Source organism: Bos grunniens, chromosome 17 (assembly GCF_055505025.1).
Source record: "Bos grunniens cultivar Pamir isolate PY7600 chromosome 17, Bosgru_T2T1.0, whole genome shotgun sequence".
NCBI lineage: Eukaryota > Metazoa > Chordata > Mammalia > Artiodactyla > Bovidae > Bos > Bos grunniens.
This window is the reverse complement of record NC_141181.1, coordinates 67,802,474-67,824,113: the sequence shown is the minus strand read 5'-3', so window position 1 is coordinate 67,824,113 and position 21,640 is coordinate 67,802,474. Positions and strand designations below refer to the sequence as shown.

Sequence of the window (21,640 nt, the reverse complement as noted above, 5' to 3'; positions counted from 1 at the left end):
CTGACTTTATAATTCAGGGGTTTCTCTTTTGAGGGAACTGTAATCGTTTCAGCGGTAGTGCCTCGAAAGGACTTAATTTGGCCCTATTTCCCCTGAGAGTGACTTGCTCTCTGCAGGTTTAAACAAAGCCACCCCTGAAGCCCCTGTGGTATCGGGCATGGGTTCCCCCTTACTGAGGGGTTCACAGGAAGACCTGTGGGAGGGAGATGTGGGGCAGGCGACCTGGCACCCCCTGCACACCCTGCCCCCGCTTCCAGCACCACCCCCGCCACCCCCCGCTTGACAAACAGCATGGGGTCTTCCCACCCCGTCTAGTCTGGTTTTTTCCAAGAGCTTGTCACAGCAGGTGTGATCCTCAGCCAGACGTGTGCTGTGTCAGGAAGGTGTTGAAAAGTGGAATGAGTGAGGTTATCAGGAGGACAGGTGGGCCATACTGGACATGGCCCCGCCCAAGCTGGCTTCCGAGTGCCAGGAGAAGCCCTGACGGATGCTCGCTGCCTTTCCTCCCCTCCTAGTCTCACCTGAGGAAGAGCCCGCCCGCCTATTCCAGCTCCACGTCCATGGCGGCGGTGGTCGGCAACCCCAAGCTGCCGTCGGCGGTGATGGACAGGTGGCTGTGGGGCCCGATGCCGTCAGCCGAGGAGGAAGCCTACATGGTGTCCGAGCTGCTGGGCTGCCAGCCGCTGGTGGGCAGCGTGGCCACCAAAGAGCGGGTCATGAGTGCCCTGACGCAGGCCGAGTGCGTCCACTTCGCCACCCACATCTCTTGGAAACTGTCGGCCTTGGTCCTCACGCCCAGTGTGGACGGCGCCCCTGCAGGCGGCAAGAGCTCCTTCGGCCACCCCTACACCATCCCTGAGTCCCTGCGGGTGCAGGACGACGCCAGCGACGGCGAGAGCATCTCAGACTGCCCACCGCTGCAGGAGCTGCTGCTCACGGCCGCCGACATCCTGGACCTGCGGCTGCCCGTCAAGCTGGTGGTGCTCGGCTCCTCCCAGGAGTCCAGCAGCAGGATCACGGCCGATGGGGTGGTGGCGCTGACTCGGGCCTTCCTGGCGGCGGGTGCTCAGTGTGTCCTCGTGTCTCTGTGGCCCGTGCCTGTGGCCGCTTCCAAGATGTTCCTGCACGCCCTGTACTCGTCCCTGCTGAACGGCCTGAAGGCCAGCGCAGCACTGGGCGAGGCCATGAAGGTGGTGCAGAGCAGCAAGGCCTTCTCACACCCCTCCAACTGGGCAGGTAGGGGCTCGGGTGCTGTCAGAGGGCCCGGGGCGGGGAGTAGGGACTCGGGTGCCTGTCAGGGGGCCAGGGGCGGATGGCGGGGGGTAGGGGCTCGGGAGCTGTCGGGGGCGGGGGGCCGGGGGCTGGGGGCAGGGGCTCAGGCGCCTGTCAGGCTAGTGGGTTTTGGGGGGGGCGCGGTGAGGAAGGGAACCCTGAGGGAAGGACAGCGCAGAGGCTCCAGGAGAGTCCCCTGGCTGAGACTCTGGCCTGCTGCCAAGTCAGCCCTGACTCCGCTGGTAGGAATTTGAGCAGGGAGCAGCAGGAGAGCTCGCTGTCCAAGTGTGTCGAGTGGGTGCTGGGGGCCCCATTTACAGCCTTCCTGTGACCCCCAGACTGTAGGAAGGAGCGGTCAGTGTTGTAGAAAGACCTGAGGTTTGGTTGTCAGGGGACTTGGGTTCAGTCCCGCTCCATCAGGCTCTGTGACCTGAGCTGCATCGTAGCTGTCAAAGTCGCTCCATTGTATCTGACTCTTTGCAACCCCATGGACGATACAGTCCATGGAAAATCCAGGCCAGAATACTGGAATGGGTAGCCTTTCCCTTCTCAGGGGATCTTCCCGACCCAGGGATTGAACCCAGGTCTCCTGCATTGCAGGTGGATTCTTTACTAGCTGAGCCACAATCCTACCCATGCTGCAGTGATTCCTAAAACAGGAACACCAAAAATATTGTTCTCAAACATTTACACTTTATTGTTTTAATGGCAAAAAATACACCATTCATTTATGTTTAAAAATAGCCCCTATAAGGTCCCACAGAATATTGCAGGGTTTGTGGGGACCCAGCCCTGTGCTTGGCCGTAGTCCTGACTGGACCCCTTCCCAAACTTGTCAGGGTGCTCGTGGAAGTGGTGTTTGGTCACAGCTTAGTTTCAGTGACAGCAGAAAAGCCAACTTTGTTTTGGGGGAAATGGTGTTTAATGATGCTGCCGTCAGCCTTAAAAACAGCCTTGGTGCATTCATTCTTAGAAGCCCTTCCCCCCGTTACTCGGGGCAGGAGCTAGAGCTCCTAGAGCTGCTCTGCGGTGCCTCCCCCAGGCCCAGGCCCCACTCACAGAAGTGGGTGCTGGGGAAGCAGGAGGAGGGCGGACGTGTGGCTCCCCCCAGCCCAGGGGGGAGCTTGTCTGGGGGAGAACCGCCTCCTGTCCCCTCCTCTGATAACTTGAGGAGTCGAGCACACCGCTCCTCCATTCCAGCAGACACCAGTGAATTTCAGGGAAAAAAGGGCAGCACAGCAGGAGCGCAAAGGCACCTTCCTGAGCAGCTTGCCCAGCAGACAGCGTCGCTTCTTAAAGCGGAGGTGGGGTGTGTCAAGCTACCCGTGCATAGCTGCCCCGGTCCAGCCCCTGGAGCAGCTATCCTGGGAAGGCCCTGCTCTGTCTGCGTACAAGCTGGGCTGGGGAGGGACTGCCCTGAGGTGCTTCCGTGTCCTCACAGGGTTCATGCTTATCGGCAGCGATGTGAAGCTCAACAGTCCCTCTTCGCTCATCGGTCAGGCCCTCACCGAGATCCTCCAGCACCCGGAGCGCGCACGGGACGCCCTGCGCGTGCTGCTGCACCTGGTAAGGGGCGCGGGACCCTTGGGGAAGCGGCTGCGGTGCTCGACCCCTGCTGGGGGTCCCGCGGCAGCGGGGACAGGGGGTGAGCAGATGGAGGGGACTTCGTCCCCGATGTCTGTGGATCAAGTCACTTGGTCCTAGCGGTGGGCATGGTGGGTGGTCACCTATGGCTCACCATCCTCGCCCAGACCCTGGAGGGGCGGCCGAGTGGGATTCTGAAGTAAGGCCTGACCACAGCCACTTCCAGTCATGTGGCTTTATGCAAATGACCTTGCTCTCTGAGCCTCAGCTGTGAGTGGAAGCGGATAAAAATGTACCTTTTCAAGGTTACCTTGAGGGCTAGAGAAAAGGTGAGTAGCTGGCACCCAACAGGGTCCCCATAGCTGAGAGCTGGTATAATTAGAGGATACTGGCCTCTCCCTAAAAGTCAGCTGGAAGAGCTCAAGTCTGACCCTGCTCTTGGCGACAACACAGTCAGAGTCCCCAAGCCATTGTCTACAGAACTGAAAGGTTGCAAACCAAGCCAGGAGTAACATGAAACTTGTTCCACCTTTTCATCTTGATAACCTAGAGGCAGTTTCAAATAATTTAGAATTCTTAGCCTCCTTGGAATTCTGCCAGAAAGACCAGGCGCTGTCCAGCACCCGGCAGCAACCTACACTGCAGCCGTCGTTATTGTTTAGTCGCTCGGTTGTGTCCGACTTTGCGACCCCATGGACTGTAGCCTCCCGGCTCCTCTGTCCATGGGGCTGCTCAGGCATGGGTTGCTATTTCCTCCTCCAGCAGGTCGTCCCGACCCAGGGGTGGCAGGCGGATTCTTTACCACTGAGCCACCAGGGAAGTCCCCACCACATCCACACTCATTGCAAATCCAAGGCCCACACTCCCCCATGGGCACCTGGCAGCTCAGAGGTGCTGAGGAGGGGAGAACTGGCGAAGGCTTCTCCTGGGGTCCTGGAGTGGACACGGCCTTGGCCAGGGGGCATGGCCCAGGGGCCTGGGCAGGCTCCAGTGACGGGTCAGCCACAGACTCTTCTTACTCAGGTCTGTCTGAAGGTTTTCTCCGACTTTAAAGAAGTCAGTATGTGAACAAAACTGCTGGAGGCTGACCTCTGTCCCTTGTGCTGCTAGGGACAGTCTGCTAGGTAGGTAGGGCAGGACTGGTGAATTCGACCCACGGGCCTTGTGTCTCGGGCCGGACACAAGGAAGCACCCCCAACCCACTGGGTAGATGTATTCAAAAGCTTTGAGAATTTGGGGGAGACCTTCTACAAAGGTCTCTTCTTTTAACCTGTGCCTGCAAGCTGAACTTAAAGTTGCTCAGCACCAGGACACTGGCAGGCGGTACCCCCCTTCCTGCTGTAGGTGTTGGCACTGCCTCCCAGGGCCAGAATCCAGCCTCAGGGCCCCTCAAGTTCATCCAGGATTCTCACCTCTTTCTCGGCTTCATCTTTGGGGATGAGTGTAGGGCCCATGGGTCGAATTCACCAGTCCTTCCCTACCAACCCAGCAGACAGTGTCTCCAGGGCCTGCCCAGCACAAGGGACAGCAGCTGGCTGCCCGTCTGTCCTGCCCGGGAACTCACGTTTCCTCCTACCTGTGATGTCAGCCGCCAGCGCCCCGCGGTTTTTCCTTTTTGGCTGTACCTTGCGGCACGCGTCACTTCCCTGATGAGGGACTGAACCCCTGCCCCTGCAGGGGGAGTGCAGAGCCCTAACTACAGGGAATTCCCTATAGTTTGGACTTGTGAATCACAATTGTACAGTTCCTAAAAGTAGGTTTACCTGACAAAGGGTTTTGTTTTTAAACCTTGGATACACTCAGGGTGCCTCCAGACGCGATGCTGTCTATTCTTCTCTTACTTTCTGTTGTGCTGCGCAGCTCGTGGGAGCCCAGTGCCCTCACAGGGGTTGAACCTGGGCCCAAGGCAGTGGGAGCACAGAGTCCTGACGACGGGGCAGCCGGGGAATCCCCCAGCACCTGCGGGTTGTACTCTGGGGGTGTCCTGGACAGTGCTCTGTCCCCGCCAGGGGAGCGCAGGGCAGGGGACATCTTAGGACCAACTGATGCTTCCCTCGGAGTCAAGGGGCCAAGGGAAGGTATGTGGCTGCTGCAGGCGCCGTGGAGGCTCCTGGAAAACTGAGGGGCTGGTTGTTACCTGGTGGGCCCGGAACGTGCGGGACAAGGTCCAGAGGTCAAGGTCCAAGGTCCAAGGTCCTCTGCCGCAGGCAGAGGAGTCGGAGGCCTGGGGGACACAGGCCCAGTGAGGGCACTTCCTCGTGTGTGTGCGGGGTCCTGAAGGCCTGAGGGCTCATCCTGGTGATGGGCAGTCAGCCTGCAGGGTTTGGGGCAGGCCCCGGGCAGGAGATGGGTTTCCAGACAGATCTCACATGTGCATGGAGGCGCCCAGAGCCCGGAGCCACGTTAGGGAAGGGCCAGGACTCTTCGGAACCCCCAGCCCTCGCTGGCTCTTGAGAGTGGCGGTCCCTCCCTTGCGGGGCGCTGGCTGCTGCTGTGTGGCCCTCAGGCCTGGGTGTGGCCGTGAGCCCCACACCGCTCCCCACACTGGCTGTGTGTTCCTCCGAAGCCACCTGGAGAGAAACCAGGGTCCCCACCCCTGCCCAGAGCAGCGCCTCACCCTCTTCCCCCGCAGGTGGAGAAGTCGCTGCAGCGCATTCAGAACGGGCAGCGCAACGCCATGTACACGTCCCAGCAGAGCGTGGAGAACAAAGTGGGTGGCATCCCTGGCTGGCAGGCCCTCCTCACCGCTGTGGGCTTCCGGCTGGACCCCCCGGCCAGCGGCCTGCCAGCGGCCGTCTTCTTCCCAACCTCCGACCCGGGCGACCGGCTCCAGCAGTGCAGCAGCACCGTCCAGTCCCTGCTGGGTGAGCCTTGGCCGGCAGCAGGTGCAGGGTGGGGGGCTGTGGTCCCCGCCGCTCTTGGACGGGGAGGAGCCGGGGTCTCCGGAGTCCCCGACACAGACTCCTCCGGCCTGGTGCTTCCATCTGTGACCCCCAGCTCTACCCCTTGCGGGGTGGACAGCAATGGCTCAAATGTTTTGTCGGCAGCTTCGGGCCTGACAGAGCCCTGTGGCTGAACCCAGGGTGACATGGTCACAGGGCTCCCCTTCTTGCATCGCTTGGCAGGGGGTGATGCTGCCTGAGCGACCAGTCAGGGTCCTGGGGTGACCACGTGCAGCCTCCAGCTGCCCTTCTCAGAGAGCATCCAGCTGGGACTTGGACACACTGTCTGGCTGTGCTGAGCTTTTGAAAACGGGAGCAAAGCTGAGCATTCGGGGTGCATTCCCCTGGGAAGGTGCAGACTGTGGGTGCAGTGTGCCCCTCCAGATGACGCCGCCTCCTCCTCGCTGTAGGTCTGCCCAACCCTGCCCTCCAAGCCCTCTGCAAGCTCATCACGGCCTCGGAGACAGGCGAGCAGCTCATCAGCCGGGTGAGTCCAGCAGAAAGCGGAGCCTGGGGGCTGGGCCACACTGGGGGACAGAGCTCCGACCCTGACAGGAAGCTCAGCCCTCGGGATTTGAGGGAGAGGCAAGTGCTGGGGTACATCGGCCAGCACGGAGGAGCTGGTTCTCAGGCCCTCTCTGGGCGCTGAGTGCCAACAGCACTAGGGCCTCAGAGGACGCCCAAGGGGCCCCAGTCCCCTGTGGTCTCAGGGCTCTTCCTGACCTCTGCATCCAGTGGCCTCCTGCACTGGGCACCCCTGACCACCACCGCCCCAGGCCAGCAGGTGTTCCTGTACTTATTCTCAGGTCAGAGCCTGACCCTTGCCTGAAACAAAACCACCGCTGAGGCGGTGGTGAACAGTCACCTCTCATGGAAGATACTGCTTAGCGGGTTTTTCACGAAGTGCTTTCTTTTAGGAGAAAGTAGATCTAATTTAGAGAACTGGAGGATTCTAGCCCTTGGCATCATGTAGGCCGTTCTCGAATTGGCCACCGAGCTTCAGATCTTCCTCTTGGCCTGTGCGGGTCTGGAACAACCCTCTGGTGACAATGTAGTGACCCCTGAAGAGGATGGAGTGGTTTTCTGAAGTGTAATAATTTGACAAAGTAATATACATTAGTAGGTCTTTATCAGCAGATTTCCTTTTAGTGGAGCTGTTTATCTGGAAATAAGCTGCTCCTTCGAGGGTTCAGCCCTGGCACCTCTCCCCCCGCTGCCTGGGTGGTTTCCACCCTGATTCGGAGCATAGCTCACTGATCGTGAGTTTCTGCTCATTTTGTAATAAGTGTTAGGATCTGCTTGTTGGGGAGAATCAGGAAGACACTTCAGGGCTACAAGCCTGTGCTCTTCCAAGAGAAAAGGCTAGAGGCACGTGTGCAGGGTGAGGCTGAGCATCGGAGCCAACTGCTTACTTTCTTGCTTTGGGTGGCAGCACGGGGACCTCCACAGCCCCTGCCCCGGGACGGCAGGCACTTCTGAGCCACTCGAATTGGAGACTCTGCTTTGGAGTGGCCACGAGGGCCCGCGGTCCCGTGCCCCGTCCTGGTGAGGAAGGGCAGGCGGCGACCTCTGGGGCGTCTGGCGGGTGTGGCTGCGCCTTCTCCTGTGTCCCTGCTGACTCTCGCTCCTCTCCGCTGCCCGCCGGGTCAGAGCCAGCCCGTGTGGCGCTTCCTACAGCAGTGATCAGCTTGTGGTGCATAACAACCTGTGCTTGAGTCTAAACTCTCTTCTCTTTCTTTCTCTCTTTTTCTTATACTCTGCTGGCCGAAGGCTGTTAAAAATATGGTTGGAATGGTGAGTACCACTCTAAGTAGCACTGTCCTCAGGTGAGCCCCTCGACCCGCCCGCCCCACCCCCGCGCTGCTGGCTCAGGTCCGCCCCAGCCCAGGCTCTGGCTCCCTTTCCGGCTCCGCCCGCTCTGCTCTGGATCTGACCTTTCAAGTTCCCTCAGAACGGCAGGCCAGCAGCCCTGGGGGGAGTGCTCACACTCAGCAGGTGTCTGGGAGCCCCCTGCCCCTCCTCTCACCCCGAGCCCCCCTGCTCCCATGGAGAGGACAGAGGGCAGCAGGCACAGAGGCCCCGTGCAAAGAACGTGAGGCGCTGCGCACACAGGAGGTTGCTAGGTGCCGTGCCCGCGCGGGCAGCTTGGGCGCCTGGCAGGCGCAGGCTAACGCTCTCCCCCTCAGCTCCACCAGGTGCTGGTGCAGCTGCAGGCCGGCGAGAAGGAGCAGGACTTCGCCTCGGCGCCCATCCAGGTCTCCATCAGCGTCCAGCTGTGGCGGCTCCCCGGCTGCCACGAGTTCCTGGCGGCTCTAGGTAGGCCCGCGTCCTCGAAGGGGCTCCTTTCCTTCTACCTTTCTTTTTAACCTGTTTCCCTCCTAGTTTCTGTTTGGTGGCATTGGTAGACTCTTGGGTCTTAGCGTTGTTGCCGTGTTTATTACTCAGTGGCTAATGTGAGGGCTGGTGCTTCAGCACAGCTCCCAGACGGCCTTGTGGCTGCCCCTATCCCCTACACGGTGGTTTCCTCCTTGCGCTCGGAGTCATCATGTTAAGATGAATCTGCTGGATTGCAGTACTGCTGGGAGTCAAGCCGTGACTACAGCCTAAGGAAAACTGTCATGATTTCAACATCGGGCTCTATCACTGGCTACTCAGACTTGGCAGAGAGAAAATACAATTGAAACTGCCTTTGACTGACCACAGAAACCTAGGACGGCCTGTTGCAAGATCCTCCTTCAGTCAGGACGCTCTTGCTGCTTCAGCGCTGAGAGCCAGTTGAGGCAGCTCCCAGCACCACTGCCGTCTCCTCACTGCAGGCGCATCTGCTGCTAAATCACCCTGAGAGGCTGTGCCATCCTGTCGCAGGCATGGGGGAGGCAGCAGTGAGCACAGGACCGAAGGTCCTGCTCTTAAGAGAGCTTTCATACCAGAGGGGACAGACAGACACACAGAAAGATGCAGCCTAAGGGGAGCAGCTCAGAAGTGAGGAACCCCAGCACAGACAGAAGCATCAGGGTCAGAGAGACGGGCAGGAGCCTTGCAGGCCCAGAGCCTGTGGAGGAGAGGTCCAGGCTGAGGGAAGAGCCTGAGGCAGATCCTGGGGTCGAGACACTGGTGGGAGGCCCTTGGTTTTTAGTCTGAGGGAGTGGGGATCTGATGCCTTGTGGGAATGTTCCTCCCGCACAGGAAGCCTGGGAGCCTTTTCTAGCCCATTTGGATGACCCTTCCCAGCCCATCTCAACTTGGGGGCTTCCACCTGTCTTTGGAGGCAAAGAGGGAACCCACACAACCCCACAGGGGTTCCAAATCCCCTGGCAGTAGGTACTCTGAGGTCTTTTAAGATTCTTATTATTTGCTAGTTTCCAAGAAGGACCATAGCCTTCTTGGTATAAACACAGTACATTTATGTCTAGTAAGCATAGTCACGAGCAAGTGGAGCAGGGGTGAGAAGGACCAGCTCCACACCCAGGATGGTCTCACTCGTATGAGGCCGCAGGTGAGGCAAGACCGGAGCCGAGATCTTTCTGTGAGGAGGAGCAGCTCCTGTCCTCCCGCAGCACGCTCTCAGGCTGGGGTCCTGGGTGCTTTTTGTTGATGTTCCTCTACTTTCTGAATCCCACTGATACTCCAGGGCGAGTCGGGAGAACTACCCCCTCCAGCCCTCAGCAAGTCACAGGCTGTGGCTTATTTAGAGAACTCAGTTCTGTTGGGACAACCAGTTCAAGTCCCCTTGATAGCGGATTCTAAACTAAAACGTTATTAGTCACACATTTTCTAAGTGCTGAGTTCTCTGAGACCTTCCTGTTGGTTTCAGGGTCTGTTTACTTTTGAGTTCAGAGGGGGAAATCTCCAATAGCAACCAGAATGCTGAGTTCAAGGCACCTCTATTGAGTCCAGTTCCCAGACCCAACACAGGAATTACAAGAATAAAAAAGACAGGTTTCTCATCTGGCGCTGGGGTCCCTGCTGTGGGAACACTGAGGTGAGGCGGGAAAGGGCCTGGGAGCGCCGGGCTGCTGCTGGCCCCAAGTGTCCACACTGTTTGAAGCAGAGCTCAGTGATCTGCTGGGAGGTTAAGTGAAGACGTTCTGAGCCGAGTCCCTTAGGCCCTAAGCCCTTACCTGCTGGCTGCCTCCGTCATGGCCCCGATGAGTCTGAGTGCTGCGGCAACAGCTCGTTAGGCAGCCGCCCGGCCTTTGTTGTGCCCGCGCTGGGTCTTATTAGACTTGGGGCTGCTCCCTGGCGGCTCCGGCGGGGCAGAGTGAGTCCCTGGTGGGCGCTCCAGCCCAGAGCAGATTCTGCAGCATCGGAGAAGCTCGTCTCAGAGCCCTTGGGGCAGACCGTACCCACGCGCAGAGACACTGTCCTTGCAAATTTCCCACCTTCTCCTGCACCAGCTTTAAATGTCCGGTCGAACAGAGGAGCAAGTGTTTGTCCTCGACAGTCTTTAAGTGAACTGTCCTGCAAAAGAATGGAGACAAGTGTCAGCGAGCCTTACTACCCCCAGCTCCTCTCTGGAGAGGGCAGGGCAGGGCAGCAGCCAGCGCTCTGTGGAAGGACAGCGGTCAGGGGAGCCCCCTGCGTGGGTGTGAGGGGCGCAGCGCCCATGAGTCCCCATGACTGACATTCTCTTGACCGATGTACAGGCAGGGCTTTCCGAGGAGTTTGCACAGGTTCCCCAGGACAGGGTGAGAAGCCCTAGAGTGCACATCCTTTTCAGGCCCGGGAATCTTCCTCAAAGCAGCAGGTGTTTATGGTCTTTGTTTCTCTAGGTTTTGATCTCTGTGAGGTCGGTCAGGAGGAAGTAATCCTGAAAACCGGGAAACAAGCCAACCGACGGACCATGCACTTTGCGCTCCAGGCCCTGCTCGCGCTCTTCGGTAAGAGTGCCTCGCGGCTCCTAGGAGCTACAGGCACGGCCCTGGGTATGGTTTGGGAAGGGGAAGAATTGAGTGAATGTCTGCTGTATGTCAGGGAACGTTCAAAAAACAAGCTCCCTGTTCTGCTGGACCTCAGCTTATGGTGTGCACACGTACAATACATGTCAGACGAGGAAATTAAGGGACGAGGGAGTGCAGGTGGCATCGGAGGAGAGGTGCCACGGGAGGGGTGGTACCCAGAGCTGGCCTGCAGGGCGGTTTTCAGACACTGGGGCAAGCCTGCCCCCTAAAGGGGCAGAGTGAGGCTGAATGCAGGCGCTAATGGCGTCAAGGCTTGACGGCAACCGGCAAAGCCTGCTGACAAACGTGCTCAGAGGGGTCAGAGGTGACAGCTGCCAGGCTGGGCTGCCTTCGCCGAGATGGTGAAGGTGGCAGGACTGGTCTGTGCTCCCTCTTGGACATGTTTGTAGGCAGCTGGTCAGACGAGTCCAGAGTGGAGACACTGACGTGCCCACAGGGCTCAGGCGAACAGGACTGTCCTGTGGGCCCTCCTGGGGTCAAGGTCACAGACGGGGCAGGGCCGGGGAAGGTTCAGTACCCAAGAGCCGGGTGTGATCTGTGCAGAAGCGGGCAGTGAATGCCAAGTTTGGCGGTGACCACTGGTGACCTTTACATGAGCTGGGGAGACAGAAGCCTGCCTGGAGCGGGTTCTGAGCAGGCGGGAGGAGGGTGCTGGGATGTGGGGTGATGCAGCTGCAGCTGGAAGGGACGGCGGGTGAGGGTTCGGGCAGGGGCGCCACCGAGCGGGGCGTGGCTGCGGGGCCTCGGGAGATAGGGAGCAAGTGGGGGTGGGCCTGCTGGCGGGTCTGCAGCACCGGGGCCCCTCCTGTTTCTGTCCCCAGCATGAGACTTACCTCTTCCCACAGGACTGTTTTCCAGGCTTGAGACGAATTCAGGTTGTGTATAACTCTAGCTTCTATGCATATGAGGATGCTTGTGAAAGAAGTCAGCACCACAGAGAATTCTAACTGTGCTCCTTTGTCGTAGATTCCACCGAGCTGCCCAAGCGCCTCAGCCTGGACAGCTCGTCCTCCCTGGAGTCGCTGGCCTCGGCCCAGTCTGTCTCCAACGCTCTGCCCCTGGGCTACCAGCACCCTCCTTTCTCCCCGACCGGGGCAGAGAGCATAGCCTCAGACGCCATCTCTGTGTACAGCCTGAGCTCCATCGCCTCCTCCATGAGCTTCGTCTCCAAGCCTGACGGGGGGTCAGAAGGCGCGGTCCCTCGGGGACGGCAGGACTACGAGCGGTCCAAGAACACCTACCCCCCGCGCGCTGCCCTGCCCCGGAGCCCGCTGTCCCCGCCCGCCCGCCCTGCAGGCGCCAAGGACGAGGAGGAGTACGAGGGGTTCTCCATCATTAGCACAGAGCCCTTGGCGGCCTCCCAGGAGGACCCACCGACGGGCTTCTCACCCGACCACAAGCAGTCCCTCGTGGGGACAGCGGGCGGCGTCAAAGTCTCGGTGAGCTCAAGCACTCCAAACTCTCCCGTTAAAATGACTCTGATTCCCAGCCCAAACTCACCCTTCCAGAAAGTTGGAAAACTAGCAAGTTCAGATACGGGAGAATCAGACCAGTCGAGCACAGAAACAGATAGTACCGTGAAGTCCCAAGAAGAAAGTAACTCGAAGCTTGACCCTCAAGAGCTGGCGCAGAAGATTCTCGAGGAGACACAAAGCCATCTCATGGCAGTGGAGCGTCTTCAGAGGGGTGGCGGTCAGGGCGCCAGTTCTGAAGATGGCATCTCTGTGCCCAACAACGCTGCCGTCTTCCGAGCCTCCGAAACCAGCGCCTTCAGCAGGCCCGCCCTCTCCCACCAGAAGAGCCAGGCGTCGTCGTCGTCGCCGGTCACCATCAAACCAAAGCCCCCAGCCAGGAGCTCCTCCCTCCCCAAGGTGAGCTCGGGGTACAGCAGCCCCACCGCCTCCGAGGCGTCCGCCAAAGACAGCCCGAGCCAGCACAGCGGCCGGCCGTCGCCTGGCTCCGACTCGCAGACCTCCCTGAGCGACCAGCCTCTCTTCAAGCTGAAGTACCCCAGCTCCCCCTACAGCGCTCACATCTCCAAATCTCCAAGGAACATGTCCCCCAGCTCAGGCCACCAGTCTCCCGCGGGAAGCGCACCCTCCCCGGCTCTCTCCTACTCCTCGGCGGGCTCCGCGCGGTCCAGCCCCGCCGACCACCCTGACCTCGACAAGCTGAAGATGGCGGCCATCGACGAGAAGGTGCAGGCCGTCCACAACCTGAAGATGTTCTGGCAGAGCACACCCCAGCACTCCACGGGACCAATGAAAATACTCCGGGGGGCCCCTGGAACCATGACTTCCAAGAGAGATGTCCTCAGCCTATTGAATTTGTCACCTCGGCACAACAAGAAGGAGGAGGGCGCAGACAAGCTGGAACTCAAGGAGCTGTCTTTGCAGAGACGTGGAGAAACCCCCCCCAAAGCCCCGCCCAACGGACACTGGCGCACGGAGACCACCTCGCTGAGCACGCTGCCGCTGCCCGCCCGCCCACCTGCCCCGGCTCCCACGCGCCCTCTCAGACTTCCTTCTGGAAACGGCTACAAGTTTCTGTCCCCAGGAAGATTTTTTCCTTCCTCTAAATGCTAAAGCATCTTCTGTGCCCACCGACAGCAGCCCGGAGCGCAGCGGCCCGGCCGGGCTCTCCGCACTCACTCGGCTGCCCTGCATGCGCCGCCCGCCCAGACGCCCCGCCCGCTGGTGGCCCCCGAGGACTCTGGGCAGATTCACCAAAAGCCAGGACTAATGTGGAGCTGGTACAGGATGCGCACGGAATTTTCTACACACATCACCAAATGTTTACCTGTGAGCTCCCTCTTCTCATCTTTGATGCGATTCAACAGGACTTTTGTACAAAAACGGTCAAGGTTCTGGGGCGGGGGAGGAGAGGGAGTACATATTTTGCTAAGAGGTATAAATGCAGTACCTTTATACACAGAATACGAGCTTTCGTAAGGCTTTCAGGTGCTGGTTGGGGGTGGGATGCGTAAAATCTAAGTTGAATTCTACATGAAAGTGTTATTATAAACTTGCCAAAAAACAGGATACCGGTTTTAAAAATGCCAATGATTTGTAATTAAATTGTAGCAATTCTGGTCTCACGGTACTGTAACATCATAGAACCGATGCAATAATTCACCTGGAAACAGTGCTTCCGTCCTGAACTCTGCTCTCCTGAGCTCTACAAATGTCCTTGGAACCCCATGGTCAACCAAACTTGAAAATTTTCGTAACTCCTATCCAGGCATTTTAGAACTATGCAATTGTGATTTAAAATGCAACTTTGTGCTTTTAAAACATTACTGACCTTTTTTGTACATGGATAAACAACTTGGTTTTGTTATCAATAGTACTTTGCATTTATAGCTATTATTTTTAAAAGCTCAAAAAGTTTTTTAAAACGTCAAATTTTGAATAGTCATCAATAAGTAATTATCAAATTTTGGGGGGGGGGAGTTTGAAATTATTCAGTTTCCTTAGAAGAAAAAAATAGCAAAAAAAAAAAAAAAAAAAATCTCATGGCTAACTAGATTTAACCAGAATCTAGCCTTCCAGCTCCTATCCCTTTACTTCCTGCTTAATTTTATCTTTTCCCAACTCCAGGCTTCAAACACCCCTCCTATCTACATCTGCTGCCAGGTTCCCACCGTCCCAGCACCTCCCACCTGTGAACTGCATGTGACCCCGTCTTGGTGTGACCGGTGCCCCTGGTTCCTGTGATCTGAGGACAGACCCTTACTGTCCACGGCCTCAGAAGCACGGCCCTCTGCTGGGATATGTACCTCTGAGTTACTGCTCAACAAGGAGAGAGGGTCTTAAACGTGTTGTCACAGGGGAAAAAAAAAGAAAAGAGGGACTCTTTCTCCAGCTATGATAGTTCCCTGATACTGCCGCCAGCCAGGATGAGACAAAAGAACAGTCTAGAAGGGGTAACCACTAACTTATTTTATAAGGAAAGGAAATGCTGAAAATCATGTTAGTGCCAAGTGCAGTTGGAGAACATAAGCCACTTTTAGGTAATTCTCAAGTGGAAATCCTACTTACTACCTCCTCACTGTGAAGGTCCATCCCACGAAGGCAGCAGCCTCTCGTCCCAGGACACCTGCCACGGGGAGAGGACAGCGGGGCCTGGCAGCAGCCTCATGACGACACCCGGGGGGGTTAACCTCGGGGAGGCCTCACTTGATTCACACACACTGACCACCTGTCTATTCCACACTGTACTCTGCAAAGAGGGAAAGATAATATATACTCGATAATATATACTCAATCTCTCTTACTCTCCTGAGCTGCGTCATAGAAACTGTGTGTGTTTAACCCAACAGCCATGTTGACAAAAGCAAGGAAGTCCCTCCCATCCTAACCCCGATCCCAACACTGGAAGAGAAGTACTTTCATCAAGAAGCAACTATGAGGCCGTCTTTATGTCTTTTGTAAATGATAATAAAGTACCAATGTAGCAAATGAAAGCCAAGCTTATAAGCACTGTGCATTCAGATAGCAAAATCAGGTCCTCAATAACAAGAAACAAACCTCAAAAGTGAATTTCTGAATCCGCACGCATGTAGACAGTTAGGCTCGTCCTTTCTCAGCACCTCTCAGCCTCTTTTCCAAGTGCCAAGGAGCCCCGGAGGAAAGGCCGGTCTGTGCTCTGGCCCCGGGTGCCCACCTCCAGCACAGCCCCCTACCACCCAGACCGCTTCTCCTGGTTACCAAGCCAGCTGGGAGGACTCGTGGGCTCCGGCCCCGGGTGCCCACCTCCAGCACAGCCCCCTACCACCCAGACCGCTTCTCCTGGTTACCAAGCCAGCTGGGAGGACTCGTGGGCTCCGGCCCCGGGTGCCCACCTCCAGCACAGCCCCCTACCACCCAGACCGCTTCTCCTGGTTACCAAGCCAGCTGGGAGGACTCGTGGACCCTGACTTGGTTTTAGTCTAAGTACATTTGTTGTTGTAGGTTTCATGTTCAAAAGCCAAATGGAATATATGATTTTTTTTTGGGTCCTGGATATAAGCTTCAGTGAAGGAAAGCAAAGATGATAAAATCAAGACCAATTGCCACTTCTTTCTGTTTACTGTCAGTCTTGGTGTTTTCTATTCAAGTGAAACGGATGTAAAATCCAAGTGAATTTTTTAGGCTTCCCTGAAAAAAAGGATACACTTAAAAATTATGTGAGATTGTAAAATTTGCAGATTTCTTTGTACAGATCAGGGGTTGGCAAATGACCTCCAGGCTAAATCTGGTCAGAGGCCTGGATTTTTACAGCCAAGAGCTAGCAGTGGATTTTACATTTTAAAATATTTATATAAGTATCTACATAATATTGTGATTTTTACCTCTTGGTCCACAGAGCCTCTTATGAAAACGTTTTGCTGACTCCTGGTCCACATGGCAGAAAACACACCCGGCTCATGTTCTGTTTCTAGGCTCGGAAAGCGGACGTCAGGCTGTGGACAGACTGACGGGGTGTGTGGGAACCCGAGCCCTGTGGAGGGGAGGGACGGGCCCTGGAGGAGTCCTTGGCTCCCCGCCCCACGTGGAAGGGGTCGCTGGGTCACTGTATGCAGACGGCATTGGACAGGACTTGTTTTTCAGCTCAGGAAACTGGAACCCCTGCCCCTGCTCCATCAGACGCAAATACGCAAGCAATAAAACCTCCCTCTCCTACAAACCCTGGCAGTAGATCTTACTTCTCACCAGTGGGCCACGCAGGCAGCTCTGCACACTTCACTCATCTTAACAGAATCCATTTACCAAGACACAGCGAGCCACTCAAGCTTGCGTTCTGATGCGTTTGGTATTGGCGTGTAGAGAAACGAGAACGTTCTTGCCTCCACCCACTCGCAACAGTCCCCAGCCCATACGCCGCCGTACACGCGTCCGTATCTGCTCGGCTGCCCGGGGGAGGCCGGCAGGTGGTCGCCGCTGCGGGTGCCCAGCAGTCCCCGTCCCACACCCCAGCCACAAGGAGAACCGTCACTTCGCTAGTTTCAGTTCAGGCTGGGAAACCACCACCACACGATAATCGGGCTTGCTTTTAGTCAGTAGGCAGAATGTGAAAACTGTGTAATTTTCATCACATATTTTGTTCTTTTACCTAAAAGAACTTGTACCTGTGCTTTGTGAACTGGGCCCCCGTCTGTGCCAGGTCCTCCAGAGGGGCCGCGTGGAAGGACACACGTGGCCACGTCTCCCTGCGCACATGCCTTCCCCACGTGGCACTCATGCCCCTGTATGCGGTGTTAGCCACCCTTGGCCTATGTGGACTTTTTTTTTTTGTAAATGACAGTTTCCAGATGGCATTAAACTTTTTATATTATGAAATTTACCATGTAAAAAGAACTTGGTATTTTTATTGAGATTGCTAAGGCACTTGGCCTTCCTTTGTGACTTCCGTGTCTATTAAAGCATGAGTTCCCTTGGTTTTAAGTGCCGTATCTGAGTCACTTTCTTTGCGTGTTCCACACTTTCTAGGTTTCTCTGCAGTACGCATGGGATCGTGTCATTAATGAACACAGACTGCGGTCTGGAGTTTGTCCTTATGAATATACTTCTGTCTCATGTTTGCCAGTGCACAGCAGAGGTGGCCTTCTGTATCCAGACAGAGGCCTCCGGTGCCACCACGGGAGTTTCTGGGGTTTACTTCTATTAATGACAGAGGAGTTTCTTACCTGTTCTGTTCAAGACTGGAAGTTGGCACAGCAGACCACAATCTTTTTCACCTGATAAAGTAAAATATAAACTTATTTTTAGTTCTGCTTACATGCTACTTTCAGGAAATACATAAATTACTAATAGCTTAAAATTGATTTTAAATTTCATGAAAATTAGTGGATGCAGTGAAAGTGGCATTTTTAGAGAAAAATTACAGACCTAAATATGTATTTTCAAGGTTAATTTTAAACGTGTAACTGTTTAAAGCCCAGCCAGTGAGGCAGGATGCTCTGAACAGCCAGTGCTGTGGTACAAGTGTGCCCTGGCCTGTTGGGAAGGAAGGCGCCACTGAGCACGCGACTGATGTTAGCACAATAACAACAAACCCAGAGAGTAGAGGGAGGGACTCACACAGAAACTCACAGAAGACAGTACAGAAGATCAGGGAAAACTTTGCCAAAAAAGAAAACTATACCAATTTCTGTGAAGGTTGATCACGTGTGTGTGTGTGTGTTGCACGTGTACGTGTGAGACAGAAAAGGAAAAGTGGGTACAGCTAAAGTTGCAGCAGAAATTAGTCAGAAAATACTACGAATACTTTAATGCCAAAATATGTGAAAATGCAAGATAACCCCTGGGATGTTTTAGGCATTCGTTTTTACACAGTTGAAGGGCCCTAAATGCAGGGGATGGTGAGCACGTGACTTCAAAGTGCTGCAGTGCACAGCTCCTTGTTCACACACATCAACTGCTTCATAAGGAATTTAAGAATGCTTGAAGTGTTCTCAGCAACTACCCAACAAAAATTATTTTACATAAACTTTTAGAAAAAAATACTAAAAACCCTGTTGCACAAAGGGAAAAACAACTTGAAACCAGGCCTGAGAGATGAAAACGGCGTCTAACTCCTCGCCCTTCACCCAGCTCTCCAGACACAGACCCAGAAGGTTTTACATATGTTTCACTAAACTTTCAGGGACCGGTGGTACTCTGTATTTTCAAATGGCTTAAGAAAGTATAAAAATAAGATATTAAAATCACTCCACGACGGTATTCTTAATTCTAAGATCAATAGACAGTATAAGAAAAAGTATAGGCCCATTTAATATATGAACCTGGACATGAAAATCTGAAATAAAACAATGACCATTAAATTCCTGTGCCTTTAAAACTAGGAAGAAGTGAAGTCGCTCGGTCGTGTCTGTGACCCCATGACCTGTATGGCCTGCCAGGCTCCTCTGTCCATGGGATTTTCCAGGTAAGAATACTGGAGTGGGTTGCCATTTCCTTCTCAGTTAAAACCAGGAAAACGTAGATTGAAAGTGCATCTACGTGTCAGTCACTGGATCTTGCGTCGCTGATGAACACACACGTGGTATTCCCAAGGGCAGAGCTCTGCCCCAAGCGGTGTATCTATAAACACACCCACACACGGAAAAGCGATCAGCACGAAACTGCGGAGCGCGTCGCCATTCAGAACTGGGGTGCCGCCGAGGTCTAAGGGTTACCCTGTGACCACACGAGAAGGCGGACCTGAGACGCTCCTGCTCCAGGGGACTGACACAGGCCTATTGGCGTGAGGGGACTCCACGCACTCCAGCCGTTCCTTAAGAAACTGTTACTGTCAAAGCAGAGAGTGACTCTAATAATCTGCAGAGTAGATGGAAGGATACAAGGTTAGCACAGCGCCACGGAGGATCTTTGAGCACAGGTGTGTGGTCCCTGTTACCTTAGAAAACACGATTTGTGTAATCTGTCAGAGTTGGAGAATTTGCGTGTCTAAGTTTGTTAGACGCTTCCCAGAAGGAGAGCCTGGCCCTGGGTGAGGGTCTGGTATTCATGTGCTGGGGACCTTACAGACAGCCAGCAGGACTGCTCTTAGTTCCTGAGGCTGTGCTGCCCCGCGTGTGGGGTCTAGTTTCCCAACCAGGGGTCGAACCCAGGCCCCCTAAGGCAGGAGCACGGAGTCTTAACCACTGGACCACCAGGGAACGTACAACAGTGCTGCTTTGTAATATTAGTATTCTAATGTTTTATTTATAGTCACTTTAAAAAAAAAAAAAAAGATTTTTGAAAATATCTCGTTTGGCTGCTAGGCTGTGGCATGAGGTGTCTCCCCTGCAACGTGCGGGGTCTCTCCTTGAGGCACAGGGACCCTGGAGCTGTGGCCCGTGGGCTTAGCTGCTCCCAGGCACGCGGATCTTAGTTCCTCTACCAGGAACTGAACCCGTGTCCCCGAGCCGTCTGCCGGATTCTTCTGGTTTTCTCCCTCCCTCGTGTCCTGCCTTGCCCTCTCACCCTCTGTGTCCTGACTCTCGCCCTCCCGCCTTCTCTCTCTCTCTGGTCCTTCCTTTCTGCCTCTTTCTCCCCTTCTCTCTCTCACCCTGTCCTTCCCTCCCTTCCTCTCTGCCTCATCTCTCTCTTCTTTCCTCCCCCCACCCCCGTCTCTCTCTCTTGCCCTGTCTCCCGCCCTTTTTCTTTCTCTGTCTCTCACTATGGCCCTCTCTTTCTCTCCTTCCCTCCTTCCTGTCCCCGCAAGGCAGATTCTTAATCTCTGGACCACCAGGGAACTCCCTGTTTTGTTGTTTTTAACCTGAGGAATTCTGGACAAGGGCCACAGCCTGGTGGTACCTTTTCCAATTTAAAGCCTTTCTTCAGCTCTCCCAATGACAGTGCAAGCTCACAGACTCTAACAATACTAAATAATGGCAAACAGCAGGGAACTTGACAGACTAACGCTGCATCCACTCCAGCAAATGAGGCCAAAACATCTGGATCCAAATACATTAAAGGGACATGTTGGCATTAAGGAAACATTCTGCCTCCCAAATGAATTTGCATCCAATCTCAAGATATTTATTAGACTTGCAGCAATTGTGCATTTGGGCCTTAGGGAATAATACGTTCTTAAATATATAAATATCTTCAATATACGTATACTAAATAAGAAGTTCTAAAATTTTAAAATAATTTTAAATCCCAGTAGCAGAGCTCACGGAGAAGGCAATGGCACCCCACTCCAGTACTCTTGCCTGGAAAATCCCATGGACGGAGGAGCCTGGTAGGCTGCAGTCCATGGGGTCGCTACGAGTCGGATACGACTGAGTGACTTCACTTTCACTTTTCACTTTCATGCACTGGAGAAGGAAATGGCAACCCACTCCCAGTGTTCTCGCTTGGAGAATCCCAGGGACGGGGGAGCGTGGTGGGCTGCCGTCTACGGGGTCGCACAGAGTCGGACACGACTGAAGCGACTTAGCAGCAGCAGCAGCGGAGCTCAAAGTCTGCCTTTCTAGTTAATTGGGACAGGTAAATGGATTTGAATTCTGATACGCCGGGCAGCATTCTGTCAAGTCTGAATTTTTTCCCCCCCATAAATGGAAGTTACAGAAGTTTTTTTTCTGAAGTGTAGCCATTTTCTTTTTGAATGCAAAATGCAAACATAAAATTGCTATGTAATTCAGAAAAAAGAGATAGTTCCTATCTAACATTTCAAAAGTCACTGACTGACTACAAGTACTTACTGAGAGTTTGTTGTGATAAATAGACTATAGCCTCCCCCACCCCCAAAAAGCAGGAAAGTTAAAACAGATATTAAAAGTCCATAAAATAAATTGTGTCCTGTCTCCTGTACTACCGCTCTCTCCTGCATTACGAACAGTCCGAACAGCGTGATGAATGAAAATGCCCATTACGGTTCCTCCCGGCCTCTGCCCTGCTAGAATGGCCCTGGCTCTGCCCGGGACAAGCCAGTGCAGAGGCGCAGGGGCTCTGAGTGGAGGCGGCAGGTGACGAGGCCTGATCAGGGCCTTTGTTGTGAATGCTGAACATGTGGTAAAAAAAAGCAGCACGTCAGAAGGGCCAGCAAACTGAAGATGGACACAATAGCCAAGGAGTGAGATGCACACATCAAATGGATGGACACCCAAGTCTAAGGCCATCCAGAGAGGGGCCTCTGTGATCTTGAGTGTAAATAAATAACGGAATCAATCAGAAGAGAAGCCCCAAGTCCCTTCCTACAGCTTAGGCTGAGCCCATCCTCCTGGTTTTTCCAGTGGTCATGTATGGATGTGAGAGTTGGACCATAAAGAAAGCTGAGCACTGAAGAATTGATGCTTTTGAACTGTGGTGTTAGAGAAGACTCTAGAGAGTCCCTTGGACTGCAAGGAGATCCAACCAGTCCATCCTAAAGGAGATCAGTCCTGAATATTCATTGGACGGACTGCAGCTG

At 54.8% G+C, this 21,640-nt stretch overlaps 2 protein-coding genes across 5 annotated transcripts in view; one reads left to right on the top strand and one right to left on the bottom strand.

Annotated features, from left to right (window-relative positions):
• Positions 1-17,184, top strand: part of TTC28 (tetratricopeptide repeat domain 28) — a 410,194-nt gene extending 393,010 nt beyond the window's left edge. The window contains exons 15-22 of the mRNA XM_086348496.1: positions 516-1,236; positions 2,714-2,838; positions 5,489-5,720; positions 6,209-6,285; positions 7,569-7,592; positions 7,985-8,114; positions 10,571-10,678; positions 11,726-17,184. Of these exons, the coding sequence (XP_086204622.1) occupies positions 516-1,236; positions 2,714-2,838; positions 5,489-5,720; positions 6,209-6,285; positions 7,569-7,592; positions 7,985-8,114; positions 10,571-10,678; positions 11,726-13,344 (3,036 nt within the window). The 3' untranslated portion in view covers positions 13,345-17,184. The remainder of the gene's footprint in view (positions 1-515; positions 1,237-2,713; positions 2,839-5,488; positions 5,721-6,208; positions 6,286-7,568; positions 7,593-7,984; positions 8,115-10,570; positions 10,679-11,725) is intronic.
• LOC147355707 (uncharacterized) overlaps positions 6,911-21,640 on the bottom strand; it is a 77,090-nt gene continuing 62,360 nt past the window's right edge. For 2 of the 4 annotated variants that reach the window (XM_086348514.1, XM_086348512.1), the window contains 4 exons: positions 17,427-17,477; positions 10,181-10,259; positions 9,920-10,096; positions 6,911-7,569 (listed from right to left, as the gene is read on the bottom strand). In XM_086348514.1, the coding sequence (XP_086204640.1) occupies positions 17,436-17,477 (42 nt within the window). In that variant the 3' untranslated portion in view covers positions 6,911-7,569; positions 9,920-10,096; positions 10,181-10,259; positions 17,427-17,435. Of the gene's footprint in view, positions 7,570-9,919; positions 10,260-17,426; positions 17,478-21,640 lie in introns of all 4 variants that reach the window. The other 2 variants (XM_086348513.1, XM_086348511.1) reach the window with 1 other exon arrangement.